Below are 22,068 nucleotides of genomic sequence, written 5' to 3'. Positions count from 1 at the left end.
GTACATCAATCAATCAATCAATCAATCAATCAATCAATCAAAAAGACCCCTGGGAGGCCGGGACCTTGACCCACTGCCGGCCTTCCTCCCAGCTGTCCCCATCCCCTTTGAGTGTAGTGTACATTGATCAGGTACTGTGTATTAGGGTTACAACTATCGATTAATTTCTTAGCGATTATTCTATTGATTACTTTCCCAATTAATCAAGAAGTGCGATTTTTAAAATATTTTGATTAACCGCTTAACGGTGGTTAATCAACACCGCACAACGTGTCATGATTTTTTTTTATAGCCTATCTACAAGCTCACAATGCCCCACATTGCAAAAAGAGACATTAGAGAATTTGTTGATTGCAGAATTTGATTTGATCAAAACAAACTTATTACAAACATGTTTGAATGAATCACTTACAGACAAATGAAGCAGCTCCTTTTCGTGGCGTTTCTGGCCATCCTGGCACTCTAGGCGAGATCACTGACACCCCCCTAAAGAAATAGCCGTCTTCAGGGGAAATTACACTTTATTTTTGCTATTACAAACACAGTACAAAAAAGGTAAGTATGCAAAAAAGGTAAACAAAAACAGTCTACATTTGTGCAGATAGAAAATAAATATGAGACATAAAACAGACGGATTGCAGCTTTAGCATCCCATAGTACATCCTACAGCCTATTATTGAGTAACAAAGCTAAGAATAGCTGCAGGTTCTAATGTAAAAACATCTTTAAATTAGCACCCTATCCTCTGTGGTTAATTAATTGCAAACGCCCCCACCCAAAAACACTAAAGGGGGGCAATTGCATCGCAAGGCGTTGAGCTCGTAGATCTGCTGTTTTCACTACTATAGTGCGACAATCTTGTGAAGTAGGGCTTAAATTTATGAAAAAACATAAAAATGTGAAACTTTGCGACTGCAACGATACAAGAAGACTTTCTTTTTTTTAAATGCCCCTCACCTTGTTGATGGTGATTGAGAAAGCCAGCAGGCTTTCTCTACTACCATCTGGATGTAAAGGTCCCAGGCTCAGGCTGGCTAAGACCAGGGTGCCCCAGAGGTCTATACTTGCTCTCCTCCTTATTGCCCTCTACAACAAATCTCTTCTCCGAAAATAGCCAATCTACAAGCTCACAACATGTCACAGTTGTGTGCTTGTAGATGAGCTGTTTTCGCACAATGTTCGCATAATTTATATCAGGCTAGGTTGTGGTTAATTTCCAGGGTTTATTCCTGTGTGACTGTGGGAGTCAGTCAGTCACTTCTACAATGGAGAAATGGTAGAGTAACAGTCCTGTATCCAACATTTATAAAATATGCATAAAAATATACTTATCTACCGGCTCGCAATTTTGTGTGTGCCACTCAAATCCTCAGTGTTCGTTTATATATTTTTTAATCAGTTATCCAACTCACAGAGTGAGTTTACCAAGGGGATACCCCACCATCTGATCGGCTTGTGAGCAGTCTGATACAAAAATGAAAGTATAGTCAAATAAATTAACAGCATAGTAGCCTAGTAGTTAGTTTCACATCCGACACAAACAGAAAGGGGTAGTCAGTGAGCTGTGCTCTATTTAAAGCTAATGGATCTTTACAATACGATGTGACTCTCCATTGCGTGGGGGAGAAGTGTTGGGGCCGTGAGGAAAATCATCAGTCAATGAGAACCTGAGATTCAACGTTCTGTGAGATTGTCATGTCGGTACGTTATGCAGGGGATTAAAAGGCTGGAAGGCTAATGTTAAGTCACAAAGCATCAACTGATCTTTAGATTTTCCTTGTTTCTTTCCTAAAGAAAGTTGAGTTTGTCTGAGGTGTAGGCATCAGAGTAAGGCGTGTCTGAACTGAGGGGTGGAGCAGAGGGGAAGGTCGTTCCCTTCAGCTCAAACTGGGGTTCAGCACCAGAAGAGAAGAGAGAATCATATGGAGGAGGTTCCTCTGATCCTGTGGTCCCCGCCTGGAGAAAGAAGACCAAAACAATTATGCTGCATGATACTTTTAAGCCATTAAGACCTGAGGCCGATTCTACAAATGCCTTCTAAACGAACATTTTCAAACACTTTCAAGATTTAAAAAAACATGTTTACAAATAGCATATACAGTATACAAGCTCGCAGGCACGAAGTGCAGCGCTGCGAGCTTGTATATCTGCTATTTTTGAATAGCCAACGCAAAAATCTAAAATGACACAGATGCTCTCCCAGTTTTAATGGGTTAATGCAGTAAATGCACAATATGAGAAACTAAAGTAAAGGCCTGTTTTAAAAATGTTACTTGAGTAAAAAGTACAAAAGTATCAGCATCAAAATATTTTTAAAGAACAAACTAAAAGGACTCCAATCTTTCCAAAAATTGACAATCCTTTTAAAAAATAGCCTAAGTATAATAATGCTAATAATAATGATATAAATCTGCAAAATAACTAAAGCTGTCAAATAATTGTAGTGGAGTAAAAAGTACAATATTTAATATTTAATCTAATTCCGTTCATTCCATTAACTTAAGCACGAAGCAATTTGGTTTCCCTATTTATAGGTATGGGGTGGGTCAATACCTCAGGTTGAGATGAGCTCATATGAGGTTCTTCAGGACCAGGCACCTGTAAGATGAAACAATCCTTATCAATTCTGATCTGTCAGGGTATAGATCAGTGGTTCTCAAAAGTGGGGTAAAAGGACCCTCAGGGTTCCTTGAGGGGGTACTAAATGGACCTTTAGAGGTGTGTAACTCTGAGAGTTATGGGGATCATTGAAATTTGTTTGAGAACCACTGTTATAGTTAAATCATAGACTGTATAAATGAGATGGACAAACCCCCTCCGCTGCTTTCTACAGACCGAAAATGAATCCTTTGCTGCAGACTGTAGATCCGCCATCTTTCACTACGCGTCAGAATGAGTTCAGACCATTATTGGTTGGGTAACTTGTCAATCAAGAGCGGGGGGCGGGGAATGAATGCTATTGGTTGTGTAGCGTGTCAATCAAATCATCCCGCCCCTCCTAGAGAATAGCCTACTTTATCGTCAATTTTATAATAAATAGAACCATAATTTAGCAAAACGCATATCCTGATGATTGAAAGGAGACTTTAAACTAGTGACTGGAAGCATATAGAATTTATGACAATTTTTATTACAGTAAGAAAATCGAGTCTGAAAGTTGGTAAAAACCCATCGGCTTGCGTTAAAATAAATTCTTTCTGAACTCACAGGTCGGCACGGGTGAAACAGCGCCTCTCGCTGGACATTTACTAAACATCCGGGTTGGCCTCATAGTAAATATCTCAGCCTTGCCCCTTGAGTTAAATACATTTGAGACAAATTATTATGATGATATAATGATATAAAATAGCTACCAGTGGTGGCTGGTAAGTGGATCCAGGCTCGTTGGGGTAGAGTGGGTAAGAGTAAGTTGGTCCATGTGATGGACTAGGATGAACTGAAGTGGAAGGCTGAATGTTGTCCTGTAACTGAAGGATGTTGAAATAAAAAAATGCAGCTTGGTACATCATGATGATATACATTGTGTTTGGTACTCACATCATGGTAATGTACATCTGGTGCTGCTTCAGTGTCAGGAACAGAGTGGTTCTTTCTAGTGGTCTTCTTGCAGCAGCGCTTTCTCACATAGCAACAGCAGAACACCAACGTCAATATGAAGACTGCAACACCAATGTATCTGAGATAAGGAGGATAACGCTCTGAAAGAACAGAAAGAAGTGCCCTGGGTTGTTTACGTGAACCAGAAACTTTGATGAGATTAAAGGCTCTTTTTCGACAGCAAGAACTAAGCAAACCGTACCGTGCCTTGAAACAGGTTCTTGATTTGTTTCCATATGCAGCTTGGTTTCACATAATGTTCACACAATCTAATTCGGGCCCTGCTCAGGGAGTACAGTACTACTAATATTGAGTTCTGGGAAAAGGGTCATTAACGTGCTACCAGGATCAGTGCAGCATACTGTAACTCACCCTTTACCTCCAGAAACACTACCAGGGCCAGGTTGCCCTGCCAGTCTCTGAAATCAAAGCGTCCGGAGTCTGATGGCTGGAGGTCCTCAATGGCAATCTGCAGCGTCGGTCCATCTAGCTTTTGAAGTCTATCTTGAAACACTTCATACATCCACGTGTTGTGCACCCCCAGTTCGCCTTTCTTCATCAAAAGCACATTCTCTGAATGATCCGCATCTGCTTTAAAGGTCATGTCAAACAACGCAGGGTCCATCCCAAATGTGATGTGGAGGTCCTGGCCCTGGACTTTGTCATAAAAGTACTGGTTCTGCTCTGTAATATGAGATAGAGGGGATGGCATTAAAATAAAACTCATAAAAGTATGGAAATAAGTATGGATGAAACATTGAAATCTCAGCAGATTATTGGCAGTGGGGGACAGTACACTATGTACTTGAGTATATTTGTTTTTGTATTTTTGGAGACTTTCACTCCACTACTATACATTTCAAAGACAGATATTTTACTTTTGAGTGTATTATATTTCTAAGAAAGGAAAAGTACATTATGAATTAACCACTTAAGCAGTAAGTACTTTCTTACATTATGAATTACCACACTTAACCACTTGAACCTCAGCAGCCAACATAGCCGATCTACAAGCTCAAAATACTTGTAGATCTATTTTTGCCGAAGACATTTGGTGTAGTAGATGGAAAACAACAGTCCAAGTACAGTTAAAACTCAGTTCTGTTGTTATGCCCTATTTCAAATATAGTGAAAATAGTAGATCTATACAGTAGCAGATCTTGTGATGACTTGTGAGCTTGCGGATCAGCTATTTTCACTGCTATTGATATTTTTTTTACATTTCTGGAAAATCTTAGAATTTATTTAAGTATCTGTACTTTGACTGGGGTTGAGTACTTTGCCCACCACTGAGTTATTTGTGATATAATGTCAGATAATTCTACATCATTAACCTTTAACTTTCATCCTGTTTCTGGAAACAAACTTGTGGTTTTTGTCCCTGAAGGTGTAGTCGCCACTGTATTTATGGGTGAGTTTGTTCATCGTCCACTTGTTGTTCAGCATCCTTCCTCTGCCTTCACTGGCTGCCGGGTTAGTGCGATTCCACAAGACCTGGGACTGGGTAAAAAAATTAAAAAAATAAAAATAATCGATCCCTATTTTGTAGGGTTGGATACAGTGTTAATTTTGACGACTAAAACTATGACGAAAAATGATCGTCGATTACCTTTTTTCACAGACGAAAACAAAATAAAAACAAAATAAAAACTAAGTTATGATGACTACTTTGACTAACAGAAACCTTGTTACGACTTTTACTTCCTCTAGATAGTCAAGTTCGGGAGTCTTCCGAGTGCTCCGCCGGGGCCGTGACCGACTCCGGCGGGGCCCGTCCGAGGACCTCACTAAGCCATCCGATCGGTAGTAGCGACGGGCGGTGTGTACAAAGGGCAGGGACTTAATCAACGCGAGCTGGTGACTCACGCTTAATTAAATTGACTGAGGCAAAACTGGGCCTGGCCGACTACAGTGCGGGCCACATGCTCGCACGCAAATTTCTTCTTATTTTTTCCTCAAAATAGTGTCTTTGAGACTGATAGGTGTCGCGATGTCATGGCGGTCCCATTGATTCCCAAATATAAACTATAATTCAAACGACCATAACACAACAGTAACAACACAGCCTTTACTAGCACCATAATACTTCAACTTCAAACAACTTTATTTTCCTTTCAGAACTTCGTTTGTGCAGTGGTTAAAAAGACAACATACAGTCAATACATATATACCTAGGTCACTATAAAAGACACAAAGTACATTTAAAACTACTACTTAAAAGCATGATAAAACTTAAAAGCATGCTAAAAATAATATATTATACTGTGTTGATAATCTACTGATTCTATGTCAACTTGTGACTTTGTCACTTGTAGCAAGTGAGCGCACACACACACACACACACACACACACACACACGCACGCATGTGAAAAAGTAATCGATAGAATAATCATTAAAAAAATAATCAATAGTTGCAGCCCTACCTGTGGCCCATACGGGTATGCGAGTTCCTGAGGAGTGAATTCCAGGGAATATGCACTATCGGGGCATTTGAAGTAGTAGTCAGATCCATACTCCTTTGTCACTTCATTTGAACAATCTACACACACACACACACACACACACACACACACACACACACACACACACACACACACACACACACACACACACACACACACACACACACACACACACACACACACACACACACACACACACACACACACACACACACACACACACACACACGAAAAACGTGATACATAATAATGAATGTGACATGGGTTAAAGGACAAGTCCGGACTAAAATAACATCCTTTTTTTCCTACTGGTCATGGGGTCTTTTTCAGAATTTCCCCTGTCGTCCAGTTTCCCCAGCAGCCCCAATAGCACAGAGTGGAGCCCATAAGCATATCGCTACTTACGCTATTTGTTGCAATCAAGTGTTTTTTTCTTCTCCATGAATCTGTTATTAGTTGTCATTACACACGCATCCATACCTTGGTTGTCCCACACAAGCCGCCACAGTCTTGTAAATTATGTTTTGGGGTGAGCGTTCGGCACAACTGCCAATCAAAGTGACTTTCCTGGCCAATCACAGCGCATCCTTTCCAGGACAAAAACAGCTTTGTAAACAAAGCTATTGGTTGGATATTGATAATTGTATGGATAATTTTCAAAATAAAGTTTGGATCCCAGGCTAGAATCCATCAGTAGGTCCTAAAGAAGCCTCATGCAAAATGTGGCGCTTTTATCCGCTTCGTGTCGGTAATGTTAAAAAATAGGGTTAAGGTACTGGACTAGACTGGCGTCATGACCACATGAAGCCATGACATCTTGTTACGGTAGTTACATAAATCCTAGAACACGCCGGTTCTCAATACTGTGTCACAGGTCTGGGCAAATAAGGTCTGGGGGGGGGGGGGGGGGGGGGGTGCCAGGGGGTCCCCAGCAAAATTAGTTAATAAAGCGCCACAATCATTTTAACCCCTTTATCCATATTTTATACTTTGGCTATTCAAAAATAGATGATATACAAGCTTGTAGATCTCCTATTTTTTGAAAATCGTGAAAAATGTAATTATTATTTTTAAAGCGAACATTTGTAACTCAAATCTTTGTTTCTGGGGGTCCCTGGAACAAAAACAAATTGTGATGGGGGTCCGCGGCCAAATACATATCATTTTGGGGGTCCTTGACATGAAAAAGTTTGAGAACCACTGCTCTAATGCATATCAAACTGGGGGTCCTTGAAAATAAAAAGGTTGAGAATCACTGAACTAAACTATGCCTGAACCCGCAATCTACTGTACTGTACATTGTACATTCCTCAGAGTTAATGTACCTCTGAGAGTGTTCAAATGGAACCAAACTGACCTGTACACCGACTCTCAGAGTTACAGACTCATAATGGACCATTTGGACTCCTGGTGGTCCGGGCCCACATGATTTTGGGGGTCCCTAGATGACAGTAGTGTAAAGTGACAATTTAAGGACTTTAATACCCCCAAAAAATGAAATGAAATTAAAAAAGACCATTACTGCATCAAAAGTAATCAACAAACTATACTATAAAAACTGGTCAAACATTGGCCAAATTGTCAAATAGTATAAGAAAGAGGCAGAAATTGTGAAAATAGTCGCGGCCTGAAAAGGTTGAGAACCAGTGTCCTAGAACAGCACTGTAACAGACCAGAATGAAGTGTCATACGTCTCACCTTTGACTGACAGTCTGAAGAGAGTGAATGTGTGGCTGCTCAATTTATAAGCAATAAAACCCTCATCCCTCTCTGTCACCTCCCGTATAATAAATGTATCCCACGATATGTCGTAGCGCTGTGGGTCCAACGTCTGGAAGAGGGGAGAACACAAAAACATAGAGACAGGAGTCAATTGTAATTTACTCGCACACGCACGCACACACACACACACACCTGCCTGCGCGGGCATGCACGCGCACACACACTTTTCTGAATTTAGAAAAGAATTTAGAAGAATTTAGAAAAAAATGCATCGCATTGCGAAGCGCTGTGAGCTTGTAGATCGGCTATTTTCACTACTTTAGAAATCGGATTTTAAGTGATTATGGGTCCCAGTTTTTTTTAAATATGGTCTTCCTATGTAGGAGAACATATCCCATGTCTTTACCGTCCCATTCTCCATCATTACTGGTATCCCCTCAGAAATTGGTATCGTCCGGCTGCCTGGTTTGATTGGCAGGAAGAACAACTCTCGATGGAAGGTAATGAGACCCGTTTCCTCCCGAGATATAGTAAATTCACTCCCATAGCATGCCTCATAATATCGTCCATATGAGCCTTAAAACACAGACAGAGAGAGGTTAATCATCTATTTAACTATCTGAACATCACAGGGGTTGGCATGAGAGCATAGTCCGCAAAGAAATCAATCAAATGTTTGTATTATTTGTGGCAATTCAACATGCAGGTATAGAATTCAGGATTAATTGCCATTTACCAGCGGTGGAAAGTAAAGTATATTTACTCAAGTACTGTGCTTAAGTACTCGAGGTACTTTTACTTTACTTCAGTATTTACATTTTTCAATACTTTATATACTCAAGAGGCAAATATTGTATTGTATTATATTGTACTTTTTTCTTCACTATAAATTTTTGAAAACTTAATTACAAGTTACTTTGCAGACTTGAATTTCAAAAAAAAAAAACATACATTAGTCATTTATGCATTAGCCAATCTACAAGCTCACAATGCGTTTGTAAGCTTGTAGATCTGCCATTTTTGAAAGAATTTTACTTTTGGCACTTAAAAGCGGCACTATGTCACATTATGTTACAATACAATATAACTTATTGGGGTGGTTGTATGTTTGTCTCCCTGCTCTTGAGACATTTAGATCGGGTCAAAGGTCATGTCTCACCTAGACACAGGATCTGACACAAATTTTGACCTGATGGTCAAGATTCAATTCATCCCCTGAGCAAGCAGGCATGGCATTTTTTTCTGTTTACTAAAGAGCTGGAGAGACGGGGGACCCTTTAATGAACAAACTATAACAATGATTACTATCAGAGTATAGTTATTTATTTTAACAAATAAATGCATTTACTGCACCTTTAATTGCACCTTTTGATGTCAATTCTTTTGTACTTTTTACTCAAGTAAAATGTTGAATACAGGACTTTACTTGAGTGTGTTACTTTTTTTTACTTAACTTAGTAGGCTACTTTTTCCAAATACTGTTAATTAAAACTGAAATATGGGTGAATTATTTTAAATCCCTTGCTTTTGCCAGTGGTGGAAAGTAACTAAGTTCATTTACTCAAGCACTGTACTTAAGTACAATTTTGGGGTATTTTTACTCTACTGGAGTATTTCCATATTTCAATACTTTACTGTTCTGCTCCACATCTCAAAGGCAAATATTGTCCTTTGTACTCCGCTACAATTTTTAGAAAACTTTAGTCGCTAGTTACTTTGTAGATTTTGTTTATTACAAAACCACTTGACCTATACTTTGTCAATTTGAAAATAGCCGATCTACAAGTTCAAAATGCGTCTCTTTGCGAGGCATTGTGAGCTTGTAGATCGGCTATTTTCAAATGATTTTTATACATTTGTGAAATGGGACATTCTGCATTGATTGATTGATTGATTGATTGATTGATTGATGTACTTTATTTAGTAAGACATGAGAACAGTACATGGAAGTACAAAATTCACAATACAAGGTCTACTAAACTGGGAGACTCATTAAGCACTGAGCTTGTTTAAGATGAGATCCCCATGCACACAAATCATGATGACATATAAGAGACAGACAGATACACTACTATACAGAATGTCATACAATCAGCTTACAGCATCCTAGCAAAATGAGCAGGGGTTAGATGGGTTTTGTGATTGAGGCCAAGAAGTAGCCTTACTAGTTTGTTTTGGGATGTTTGGAGCCTTGTTTTTAAGGCCTTGGAGGTGTTGTGATACAACATAATGAGTATAAAGCATAATGAGTACTTTCTACTTTTGGTAATATATTAAAGTACATTTTGCTACCAATACATTGCAGTATTGATACTTTTACTTAAGAAAAATATCGGAGTACTTTTTCCACCACTGGCTTTTGCATGACTATTTATATCCCTATTAGAAAATGACAGAGATACTTACCAACACATGTACATGACAGAACCACCAGGAATAGAAGTGACATGTCCTTTACATAGAGAAGACAATAAACACTCCACCAACAGCTGTTATTAATGTCCTAATACAGGTTAAAGGCTACAATTCTTCTTCGTATTGTTATTATTCTTATTGTTTTACGGCAGTTGGCATCAAAATAAACATTTTCAAGGAGATACTAGTAAACTAACGGGAAGTAGCGGACCATAATAGAGGCAGACGCCTTTTTAGGAGACCGGAAGCAGGTTGGAGGTCTATTCATCCAATGGGAGCTATGAATGGGAGAGTGAACGCAAAGATTGTTAATTTAGCAAGATACACCATCTCCGGTTTACTGCCCGTTTCTGCGTGACGTAGGTGGACGCCTTTTTAGGAGACAGGAAGCAGCTTGGAGTCTATTGATTCCAATGGAAGAGTGAACACAGCTTCTGAACCAATCTTTATCCCCACGGTCACTGAACTACGTAACATATTGGACCCTATCATCACAAGCCACACAATGTTCCCAAGATGTTCATACTTAAATGGCTTTTTTTCAGAGAGACAAATCAGTTGGGTGTAGGTTTGTTTAGGGACTCCCTCTTTCTTTGGTGTTTCGACCAGGTGGGGGCACACTGTGTGTGAGGGAGGATGCAACCACGCCCACCTGGTCGAAACACCAAAGAGAAAGGGAATCCCCCTCGGCTTCACTTCACACAGATACGGGAAGTAAACCATAGAGTTATAATATATATCCGAAGTAAATCGTAGATGTTGAGTCTTGCCATTTTCGTCTTGGGCAGAAGGGAGTGTCACGTGGGTGGAGGGTTGCGTGTTTATTCTCCCTGTAAATGTTTTGTCGGAAAAAACTGGCTTGTTTACCTGGTTTCTTTTTTTTCTTTTTGTCCTTTTTTTTTTTTTTTTTTTTACCAATTTGTTGCTTTGAACCTATTAGACATTAATAACAGCAGTTGGTGGATCTTCTTTAGCTGTCTTCTCTCTGTATACGACATGTTACTTCTATTTCTGGTGATTCTGTCATGTTATTGTGGTGGTAAGTAACTCATGCAAGTAAAACTAGCTCAGTAAAAATGTTACTCAAGTAAAAGTAAAATATTTGTCTCGGAAATGTACTCAAGTAAGAGTAATAATTATATACAAAATCGAATACTCAAGTAAAGTACAGATCCGATTCCTCAGAATCTGTACTTAAGTACATGTATTTCATTCTGTCGTTCTACTCGTCGTATACCTAACCCTAATCCTAACCGCACGCGGAAGCCACTAGTCGGAGTGGTGAGATGTCGGAATGGAAGGAGCACCCCGTATACTCTGTCTCTGTTACTGTCCACCATGTGTTTATGATAGTCTTGATCCAAGGCTAGTAACTAACAGTTAGTTACTAGCTAACTAACAGTACTCAAACTTTTATACCACAATGTATACATTTTTTCGTATTCAAATTGTTTTATTTTGATAAGAGTTAAATAGCTCTATTACTCTGATATCATAATCATTGTTATGGTTGTTCAGTAACAGGAGACCCCTGGAGAACCATTGTTATGGTTGTTCCAAACAGAACAACCATAACAATGTTTATAATATCAGAGTATAGAGCTCCCTGTCTCTCCAGCTCTTTAGTAGCAGAACATTTTCTGGTCTTGATACCAATTGTATCCATTCAGGACAGAGAACTCATACAGAATACAGGGGATAAACAAGTGAAATTGGAAGTAATGACACAAAGAAGTGAGTAGGCAAAATTGGAACTGGAAAACTATAAAATTGAAGCTGAGTGATAAGTACGCTGAAATTGGCAACCCACCTGAACACTTATTTTCTTTTTCTTAAAGAACTGGAGAGACAGGGAGACCACCTGTTACTGAATAAAACACACTCTAGCAATGAATACTAATCAGAATATAGAGCTTTCACTTTTTAACCAAAAACCTTTCGTTTCAACCAAAAAAATATCACTTACCCTACGTTTATTAAAGTGCCAAAGTACTCATTATGCACACTGTCCCATTTCACAAGTTTGTAAAATTTGACAAAATGGCAGATATACAAGTTCACAATGCATTGCCATTGACACATTGTGATTTCGGCTAATGTAGTTATCATCTAAATCTGCGATGTAACTTGTAATTAGGTTTTCAAATAATTGCAGTGGATTTAAGATGTACTAGTCTGGAGTAGAAGTATAAAGTATTGAACATTTTAAATACTCAAGTGAAGTAAAAGTACATCAAAGTTGTACTTAAGCACAGTACTTGAGTAAATATACTTTACTTTACACAATGAATTCTTAACTCTATACCCGCAAATAATACAAACATTTAATCGATTTCTTTGCAGACTATGCTCTAATGCCAACCCCTGTGATGTTCAGATAGGTTAATAGATGATTAACCTCTCTCTGTCTGTGTTTTAAGGCTCATATGGAAAATATTATGAGGTATGCTATGGGAGTGAATTGATTATATCTGTGGAGGAAACGCCCATCCTTTCCTTTAGTCGAGAGTGGTTCTTCCTGCCAACTAAAGGCAGGACGAGGATACCAGTTGCGGACCGGATACAAGTGGCCACGAAGAACTGGACGGTGAGTAAGACATGGGATATGATCTCCTACATCAGTGGTTCTCAAAACATTTTAATTTCAGGGAGCCCCATAACTTTTGTACACTCCATTACTACTCTTGACAAAATATACAACACCAAAGGCCAAGTGGCCTTGCACCTGAAGTGATTACATTTCAGACCTGAGTTGAGGACATTTGACCATTTCTTTGCAGACTATACTCTCATGCCAACCCCTGTAATGTTCAGATTAATCAATTAATCCAGGATTACTTTATGACAGATCTTACTTGAAGCAGAACTGATTACAAGGGTAGAATTACAATTGACTCTCGTCTCTATGTTTTTGTGTTCTCCCCAAGGACCCACACTACGAGATATCGTCTGATAAGTTCATTATACTGGAGGTGACAGAGAGAAACGAGGGGTATTTCTCTTATGAGAAGTCATTCACTCTCTTCAGAGTGGCAGTCAAAGGTGAGACCATATGACACTTCAGTCTCATCTGTTCCAGTGCTGTTCTAGGATTTATGTAAATAACAAGACTGGGCCCTATAATGGCAAGGCTTCATGTGGCCAGTCTATGACGTTATCTATGGCGCTTTTTGACTACAAGAACTGAGCGAACCGTTCCTTGCCGTGAAACATATTTCACAGGTTCTGGATTTGTTTCTTTCCGCTATGGCTAGGTTTCTTATATGTTTCTCAGGACCTAATTTGGGCCCTGCTCAGAACACGGTAAGAAAAACTAAATAAAAACTAAGCTATAATGACTACAACTATGACTAAATATACTGACAATTTCATCAAAAAATAAAAAACTAGACTAATATGTTAGGGGATGCCAATGTTAGGTTAGTGGAGAAGAGATCCAGTTGAACTAAGACAAGTCATTTGGCTGCGTGTGGGTGTCTTGCTCCGAAAATGGCCAATCTACAAGCATTGTGAGCTTGTAGATTGGCTATTTTCGGCACACAGCTAAGCTATAAATCAGGCATTACGACGCATCAAGGCCAACATTTTTTAACTGTGGATTTAGTCGACAAAAATGTTATGATATTTAGTTGACTAAAACTAGACTAAAAGTAAAACATTTCAGATGACTAAAAGGAAATAGAATTTTATTCAAAAGACTGTGACTAAAACAAAATCAAGATTTGCTGTCAAAATGAACACTGTTTATGACGTATCTGGTGGTTCTGGTTATAATAGAGACGTAAACAGAAACTATGAAATAATAACTGAACAGGCTCTGGAAAGTTTCAGGTTTTGGAAGGTTGTGGGTTTTACACTTCATGGTTGAAAAGAGCCATATGACGTATGCATGTGCGACTACTGTACATTTGGTCATGGTTTCAGCAACCTGTCACTTCTATTAGATACCAGTTCTATTATTCGGCCTGCCTCTGAAATAGTCAAGCCGATGACATCATCCCTACCCAAATTCGGACATTCCGAGCCCCACTGACTTCCATTATAAAAAGGGAAGTAAAAGTTAAATATTTCAAAAAGTATAGAAATATCTGAACAAATTAGTGGGATTCTTCTATTGAGCCTGGTGACAAGAGTACAGTAGACATTTTCTGCTGATCAGTCTTGTGTTTTTGACAGTGGTTCAACTTCTCAACCTTTTCAGGCCGTGACCCCCCCCAAAATAATCATATTTGAAATGGGGATCCCCCACCCTGATAAGCACTTGGAATGTAGGAGTTGAGGCATTACATTTAGTTTGACTCGGTTCCACGGATAAATATTGTGAAAATAGCTAATCTTTGTAGATTGTCTATTTTCAAAAATGTTGCCTCTTTCTTATATTATTTGACAATTTGGCCAATGTTTGACCAGTTTTTATAGTATAGTTTGTTGATTACTTTTGATTAGCAGTAATGGTATTTTTTTCTTTTTTTTTTGGTATTTAAAGTCCGTAAATTGTCACTTCACTGTCGTCTGGGGACCCCCCCAAAATCTTGTGGGTCCCGACCCACAGGTTGAGCACCACTGGTATTGTGAGATTAGCTCCAGATAGACAGACATACAGACTGTTGACTCACACAATTTTCAAATGCTTCCGTCATACAGTCCGCGCTGAAAATGAGCGGGGAGGAAAGCGGATGTCCCGCCTCCTCCCTGCTCCCGTTTCGTCTTTGCAGTTTAGCTAATTTGGTGTAAATGTAAATCCAAATAATCAAAGTCTATTTAGCCTGGTGCTTATCAGAAACGGAAATTCAAAAATAAGTGTTAGAATATATTTTCGTGAACAGACATGACACGAACAGATGACGGCTTCCTTTCTCTGCTTTTCAAGGTGTATAGTTCCAGACTCTATATAGCAGTCGGAGAGTGTGGAATAGTTGTCTGGCTACGCGAGACTAGGCGTTGTAAACAAAACTTGCAAAATAATTGTGACAGACACAGGCCTAGATGCAGACACACAGACAGACCCTTTTATAGTGAGCAAGACTCTTTCAGAGCCACGCCATTAAAACTGATATGCACCACGAGTCCTGACCACATTATTTCACTGTAATGTCAGTTAACCCCTGTCACATTCATTATTAAGTATTAATCATGTCCCCCCCACTCTTTTGTGTGTGTGTGTGTGTGTGTGTGTGTGTGTGTGTGTGTGTGTGTGTGTGTGTGTGTGTGTGTGTGTGTGTGTGTGTGTGTGTGTGTGTGTGTGTGTGTGTGTTTTTAGATTGCTCAAGTAAAGTGACAAAAGAGTATGGATCTGACTACTACTTCAAATGTCCCAATAGTGCATATTCCCTGGAATTCACTCCTCTGGAAAACACACATGGGTCAGAGGTAGGGCTGCAACTATTGATTATTTTCTTATCGATTACTTTTTCAATTGAAAAGCAAGTTTTATAAAAAAAAAATAAGAAAAAATCAGTAAATTGATTTACCATTTAGCCCTATATTATATACTTTAACTCTTAAACTGCCAGAGTTTTTTTTTTTACCCTCACAGACTGCCAGACTTTTCTAAGCTAGTACTAAGAAAAAACGTTTATAAATGTTTTTGGCAGGCAATAGCTAAATTCTCAAAAAAGTTTATAAATGTTTTTGGCAGATAATGAGTTTTGTATTTTGTTGTTTGTTTTTTCCACCTACATGCCCAAAATAACTGAAGTAAATAATATTTACTAGTATTATTAGAAACTGGGTATGTTAGTAGTACCTGAGATGGAGCCAATGCTGAATTGTCTCTGTAAACTAATGTTAAATCAATAATTGTCAACATTAATGATTGGTAACCTCTCATGCGTTATTATTATATTCCATGTCTTGTCAACACAATGGAAACGGTAGCAGTTAAAGCTTTTTGTACGCTTTATTTAGAGGAAAATACTCAACCCTTAAATGATTAGGATTTTATACATTTTTATGGGTACCCAATACCCAACGATTTGGATTCGGTTCCTTCATTCTTCGAACCTACTTTCGATACCCAACCCTACAAAATAGGGATCGATTATTAAAAAAAAAAAAAAAGATCGATTTAGTTTTTTCTTTACCCAGTCCCAGGTCCTGTGGAATCGCACTAACCCGGCAGCCGGAGGCAGGGGAAGGATGCTGAACAACAAGTGGATGTTGAATAAACTCACATATGAATACAATGGCTACTACACCTTCAGGGACATAAACCACAAGTTTGTTTCCAGAAACAGGATGAAAGTTGAAGGTTAATTATGTAGAATTATCTGATATTGTATCACAAATAACTCAGTGGTGGGCAAAGTCCTCAACCCCAGTTACTTGAGTCAAAGTGCAGTTACTTTAAACATGCTAAGATTTTCCAGAAATGTCAAAAAAAGATTAATAGTAGTGAAAATAGCTGATCTCCATCTATTACACCAAATCTCTTTGGCAAAAATAGCCGATCTACAAGCGTTTTGAGCTTGGAGAGCGGCTATATTTGCTCCCCCCCAGAATATGTCTGCTGGGGTTCAAATGGTTAAGTGGTTAATTCATAATGTACTTTTCCTTTTTTTTTGTTGAAATATGGTAGTACAATATCTTTCTTTGAAATGTAGTGGAGTGAAAGTCCTAAGTATCCACAAAAACAAATATGCTCAAGTACAGTACATGCAATGTACTTGCGTTACGTTACTGTCCACCACTGCGAATAATCCTCTGAGATTTCAATGTTTCATCCAGACTTAATTTCATACTTTAATGAGGTTTATTTGAATGCCATCCCTTCTATCTCATATTACAGAGCAGAACCAGTACTTGAACAAAGTCCAGGGCCAGGACCTCCACATCACATTTGGGATGGACCCTGCGTTGTTTGACATGACCTTTAAAGCAGATGCGGATCATTCAGAGAAAGTGCTGGTGATGAAGGCAGGCGAACTGCTGATGTTCAACGTGCGGTTGTCAGGCCTGTTTCCAGATAGAATTCAAAAGCTAGATGGGCCGACGCTGCAGATTGCCATTGAGGACCTCCAGCCATCAGACTCGGGTCGCTTTGATTTCAGAGACTGGCAGGGCAACCTGGCCCTCGTAGTGTTTCTGGAGGTAAAGGGAGGTGAGTTACAGTATCCTGCACTATTCCTGGTAGCACGTTAATGGCCCTTTTCCACTTTCAGAATCAGAATCAGGTTTATTGTCACATCACAGGTTTACAAGGTAAAAAGTGGGTGAAATTCACTTTCGTACATCGTTCCCATCGCAACGTTATTTCCATAGAAAGAAGAGGCGGAGGAAAGGGGGGGGGGCAAGTGGGAAGGGAGATCAAACAAGAGAACAACAAACAAGAAAGAAATGACTTGAAGTCATATCCTACCAGGTGCTCTGTGTGTGTGCGTGTGCGTGCGTGCGTGCGTGCGTGTGTGTGTGATTGTTTTCATAGACCTGATTACTTGTTTTTCGGATTGCTTGTTTCTCTCGCCAAACCTGGCAACATTGAATCTGCAACGCTAAACGCTATAATGTTTTTTATATAAGTGGTGGCAACATTTTTTGACACCACCACACAGGTCTTCCCAACAATAGCGAAGATTGAAGTCAGTGTGAACATGGCCAAATAATAACTTAATAGCCAAACTAGGTCTAATGAAGCACGCTAGCATTTAGGCTAACCCTCCTGCCTGAGGCTGCAGTAAAACTTGCACTGTCTGCAACAACTGTTGCAGTGTGAATGAGGGAGCGGAGCGGAGCACGGTTACTGCGGGGGGCGGGCCGTCTCCCCATTCGGGTCGCCATTGGCTTAAAGGAGTGAAGGACAGCCAGGACAGCCAATGACACTTAGGTGTCGGACTATGTCCCAGCCTGTCTGTAGACCCGGCGCTCTTCGAGCACCTGGTAAAAAGCCAAACAAGTTATCTACATTTTACACTAGTACCTGAGATAAAAAAAAATACGAAGGGGCCTGAGCATAGCAGCAATGTATACTGTGCATGATATACTTATGGATGTTGGTTGGTTAAGGTGCTTAGAGAAAAAAAAGAAAAGCACAATAAAAGAAAAAAAGGTCAGTGCGTTATATTGGATTACGGTGCAAATGTCAGTGCGTGTAACCAGAATGATAGCCAACACTCAGGTTCTGTTCATTCAGGTACTTCTCATTTATTTAATAAAGCAGGCAACATGACCCAGACGGACGCTTTCCTCTGGGTCAAAGACGTCCTCAGCGCAATCATGATTCCTCATCGAAAGATGATTCCGTTGAGGAAGGCTTTGTAGCCGAAGCGCGTCTGTCTCTGGGTCATGTTGCCAGTAGCTGAATGGACAGAATGTGAGTGCTGGCTATCATTCTTTACATGATTTACTTTTGAGCCCAGCAAGTTTTTGATATCGCTTTTGTGACTGGAGTTTGTGCTTGCATTCCTTTTAGTTTGCATTATAACCATAACCGCCGCTGAAGGGGGAAGTACCTCATTAAAAAACAAATGAAAAAGTGAAAATAGCCTATCTACAAGTTCTTGTTGATCAGCTATTTTCGCTATTTTCGACACATGTTGAATGTATAAGTTCTGAGTTCTTGGGTTCCCAGAACTCAAGGTTAGTAGTACCTCCTGAGCAGGTCCCAAATTAGATTGAGAGAACCTTATGTAAATCCAAGCCGCAAATGGAAACAAATCAATAACTTGTTCAATCCGTTTAAAGGCACGGTACGGTTCGCTTAGTTCTTGTTCGAGAAAGAGCCTTTAATCTCATCAAAGTTTCTGGTTCACGTAAACAAACCAGGGAACTTCTTTCTGTTCTTTCAGAGCGTTATCCTCCTTATCTCAGATACATTGGTGTTGCGGTCTTCATATTGACATTGGTGTTCTGCTGTTGCTATGTGAGAAAGCGCTGCTGCAAGAAGACCACTAGAAAGAACCACTCTGTTCCTGACACTGAAGCAGCACCAGATGTATATTACCATGGTGTGAGTACCAAACACAATGTATATTACCATGATGTAAGCACCAACACAAACACACCCTGCTTAGACTAATTTCAGAATAATTCATATTTGAAGCAACTCTCTGTTTTCTTGTCAAACTGCTATGTTCAATTACAGGACAACATTCAGCCGTCCACATCAGCTCATCCTAGTCCTAGTCCATCACATGGACCAACTTACCCACTCTACCCCCAAGAGCCTGGATCCACTTACCAGTCACCACTGGTAGCTGTTTAACATATCATAATGTGTCCACCTCAAATGTATTCTATACCAGTGGTTCTCAAACTTTTACATTTCAAGGACCCATAACTGAGTTACAGACCTGTAAAGATCAATTTAGAACCCTGAGGGTCCCTGTACCACACTCTGAGAACCACTGATGTATAACCTGACAGATAAGAATTGATAAGGATTGTTTTATCTTACAGGTGCCTGGTCCTGAAGAACCTCATATGAGCTCATCTCAACCTGAGGTATGGACCCACTCCCAAATAAATAAGGAAACCAAATAGCTTTGTGCTTAAACCCAAAGCCTCGTTTCCGCTAAGCCCTGTGTGATGTGCTTTTTACTCCACTACAATTTGACAGCTTTTGTTACTCTGCATATTTAGATTATTATTACAAAACACACCGTTAATCCCTATTTTATACTTTGGCTATTTTCGAAAAGTTTTGAACAATTGGAGTACTTTTAGTTTTGTTCTTTAATTATATTTTGATGCTGATACTTTTGTACTTTTACTTTTTAAAGGTAAAAAAAACAGGCCCTTTACTTGTAACTGTGTGTTTTTCAATATAACTGCAAGTAGTTTCTCATATTGTATATTTACTGCATTAAAGTTTAATTTAGTTTTTGTCTTTCTCTAGGCGAGGACCACAGGATCAGAGGAACCTCCTCCATATGATTCTCTCTTCTCTTCTGGTGCTGAAGCCCAGTTTGATCTGAAGGGAACGACATTCCCTTCTGCCCCACCCCTCAGTTCAGACACGCCTTACTCTGATGCCTACACCTCAGACAAACTCAACTTTCTTTAGGAAAAAAGATCAGTTGATGCTTTGTGACTTAACATTAGCCTGCCGGCCTTCTATCCCCTGCATAACGTACCAGCATGACAATCTCACAGAACGTTGAATCTCAGGTTCTCATTAACTGATGTTTTTTTGCTCATGGCCCCAACACTTCTCCCCCACGCAATGGAGATTCACATCGTATTGTAAAGATCCATGTTTACACAACAGGTCTAATTTAAATAGAACACAGCTCACTGACTACTCCATTCTGTGTGTGTAGGATGTGAAACTACAGTAACTACGAGGCTACTATGCTGTTCATTTATTTGGGATAAACTATACTTTCATGTTTGTATTAGACTGCTCACAAGCCCATCAGATGTCCGTGAGTTGGATTGCTGACTTAAAAATGTATAAACGAACACCAAGGATTTGACTGCAGGAGCTGACATGACAGAGAGAGAGCGAGAGAGAGACACAGCGTGAATGCTTAAGGGCTATAAATAATCCTGATAGCTAAATCTTGCTTAAGTTTACAATTTAACAAAGTCCAAACTAGTTTCTTTTGCCAGCCTGTGTGTCATTGCTTGTGAAATGCAATGACACAGCTACAATGAATGCAACACCCTGTAATGTAATGGAACTCCCCAGGGGTTCCAGACGTGTCAAATTTTGAGAGAGGGGAAACGATGATTTGACTGAAAAGACGGCGGCAGATTTGGTATACATTTTTTTTTTTTTTTTTAAGACATCCGTGTACACATGATATATTTAGCAAAAGTCATGAAATGGGAGTGCACAACAACTGATACAAAAACGTTTGCATGGTTGGACGAGAAACGATTCTTGGCCTTCTTTGCAATGGTCATCAATTGTGCGGTCCATATACAAACAAAGTCAGAAAGAGTCAAGATGGTGCTGGAAGCGGCCAGGATAGAATTAAGTAGTAAGTACATTTTATTTATAAAGCACCTTTCGAAACAATGTTACAAAGTGCTGTACAAGAAGACAGTGTTAAGCAATTAAAAATGGGATTGGGGTTTTTAAGATGGTCAAAGGGACAGTGCCCTCAATACCCTCATACCTGACTAACTACTTCTCCAACCTGAGTGACACCCACAGCCACAATACTAGAGAGAGTGAAAACGTTCTGGTGCTACCCAAATATAGAACAAACATGCGAAAATTCTCATTCTACTACTTCCACCAAAATGTGGCATGCCCTGACACCATCCATTAAGAAATGTAAATCACTCGATTCTTTCAAAACTGGCCTGAAAAATCATCTATCGGGAGACTACAAGGGAGGATAAATGCATTTTCCCATAGAAAGGAGGTGTCATTCACTGCCGCCCCCCCCCCCCCCCTTGTTATCCTTTTGTATGTATAATGTTTTGTATTTGTCAACATGTATTATTGTGTTATTTTTATGCTATGCTGATGAATTGAATACATAGGACCACAATGGAAACGGGTCCCCAGGAGTATTTTGTGTTATCCTTTTAGCCTGAATGTCTGACTGTACCTTGTGCTGTTTTACATTTTATGGGAGTATAGTGTTTGGGTCAGCAAAATCACGTCACAATTCCTATTCCAGTCTGGCTGGTTGAAATGGGGGAGGCACCATTAAGCAACATGAGAAACAAGCTGGGACGTCACTTCACTACTGGGTTAAATTAAGCGGTTTTCAATACAGCTCTGCAGAAAAATGCATATTGGAGGAGTGTTGGGAGTTTACAGGCAAGGAGGACAAAGCAACCTTTTTTCGCCACATACAACGGCTTGCAGTTAACATTGGGCTAAACCAGGACAATATGTTTTGGTCAGTAAGGTCTCCTGTTCCTTTCTCGTTTCTCCCAGAGCTAGAAGTGGATTTGTCCCTGTTGGGCCGGAAA

The 22,068-nt window shown here is 39.6% G+C and overlaps 2 protein-coding genes across 5 annotated transcripts; one reads left to right on the top strand and one right to left on the bottom strand.

Moving 5' to 3' along the window:
• Positions 1 to 503: 503 nt before the first annotated feature.
• On the bottom strand, positions 504 to 10,406 carry LOC311040314 (uncharacterized protein). 3 transcript variants are annotated; one of them, XM_084050516.1, is made up of 10 exons: positions 10,189 to 10,406; positions 8,189 to 8,358; positions 7,759 to 7,891; positions 6,022 to 6,137; positions 4,932 to 5,097; positions 3,970 to 4,281; positions 3,538 to 3,698; positions 3,354 to 3,467; positions 2,554 to 2,598; positions 504 to 1,956 (listed from the first exon to the last, which is right to left on the bottom strand). In XM_084050516.1, the coding sequence occupies exons 1-10, from the start codon at positions 10,229 to 10,231 to the stop codon at positions 1,789 to 1,791; spliced, it is 1,428 nt and encodes a 475-aa protein (XP_083906642.1). In that variant the 5' UTR covers positions 10,232 to 10,406; the 3' UTR covers positions 504 to 1,788. The 3 variants fall into 3 exon arrangements, with proteins under 3 accessions (XP_083906642.1, XP_083906643.1, XP_083906644.1); XM_084050517.1 differs by having other exon boundaries at positions 3,354 to 3,461; XM_084050518.1 differs by lacking the exon at positions 10,189 to 10,406 and adding an exon at positions 9,136 to 9,210.
• Positions 10,407 to 11,090: 684 nt separating this feature from the next.
• Positions 11,091 to 21,666, top strand: LOC311040330 (uncharacterized protein). Of its 2 annotated transcripts, XR_014600256.1 has the most exons (11): positions 11,091 to 11,236; positions 12,618 to 12,784; positions 13,125 to 13,239; positions 15,458 to 15,567; positions 16,285 to 16,447; positions 16,985 to 17,296; positions 18,981 to 19,141; positions 19,277 to 19,384; positions 19,591 to 19,635; positions 20,030 to 21,282; positions 21,344 to 21,666. XR_014600256.1 is itself a non-coding variant. In XM_084050542.1 (10 exons), exons 1-10 carry the CDS (start codon positions 11,194 to 11,196, stop codon positions 20,195 to 20,197), a joined length of 1,392 nt encoding a protein of 463 aa, XP_083906668.1. In that variant the 5' UTR covers positions 11,091 to 11,193; the 3' UTR covers positions 20,198 to 21,665. The 2 variants fall into 2 exon arrangements, 1 of the variants encoding a protein (XP_083906668.1); XM_084050542.1 differs by having other exon boundaries at positions 20,030 to 21,665.
• The last annotated feature ends 402 nt before the right edge of the window (positions 21,667 to 22,068 follow it).

Source organism: Gymnoscopelus microlampas, assembly GCF_963454915.1.
Source record: "Gymnoscopelus microlampas genome assembly, chromosome: 23".
In the NCBI taxonomy this organism is placed as follows: domain Eukaryota; kingdom Metazoa; phylum Chordata; class Actinopteri; order Myctophiformes; family Myctophidae; genus Gymnoscopelus; species Gymnoscopelus microlampas.
The sequence above is the reverse complement of the archived record's forward strand: the minus strand, read 5'-3'. Positions and strand labels throughout refer to the sequence as shown.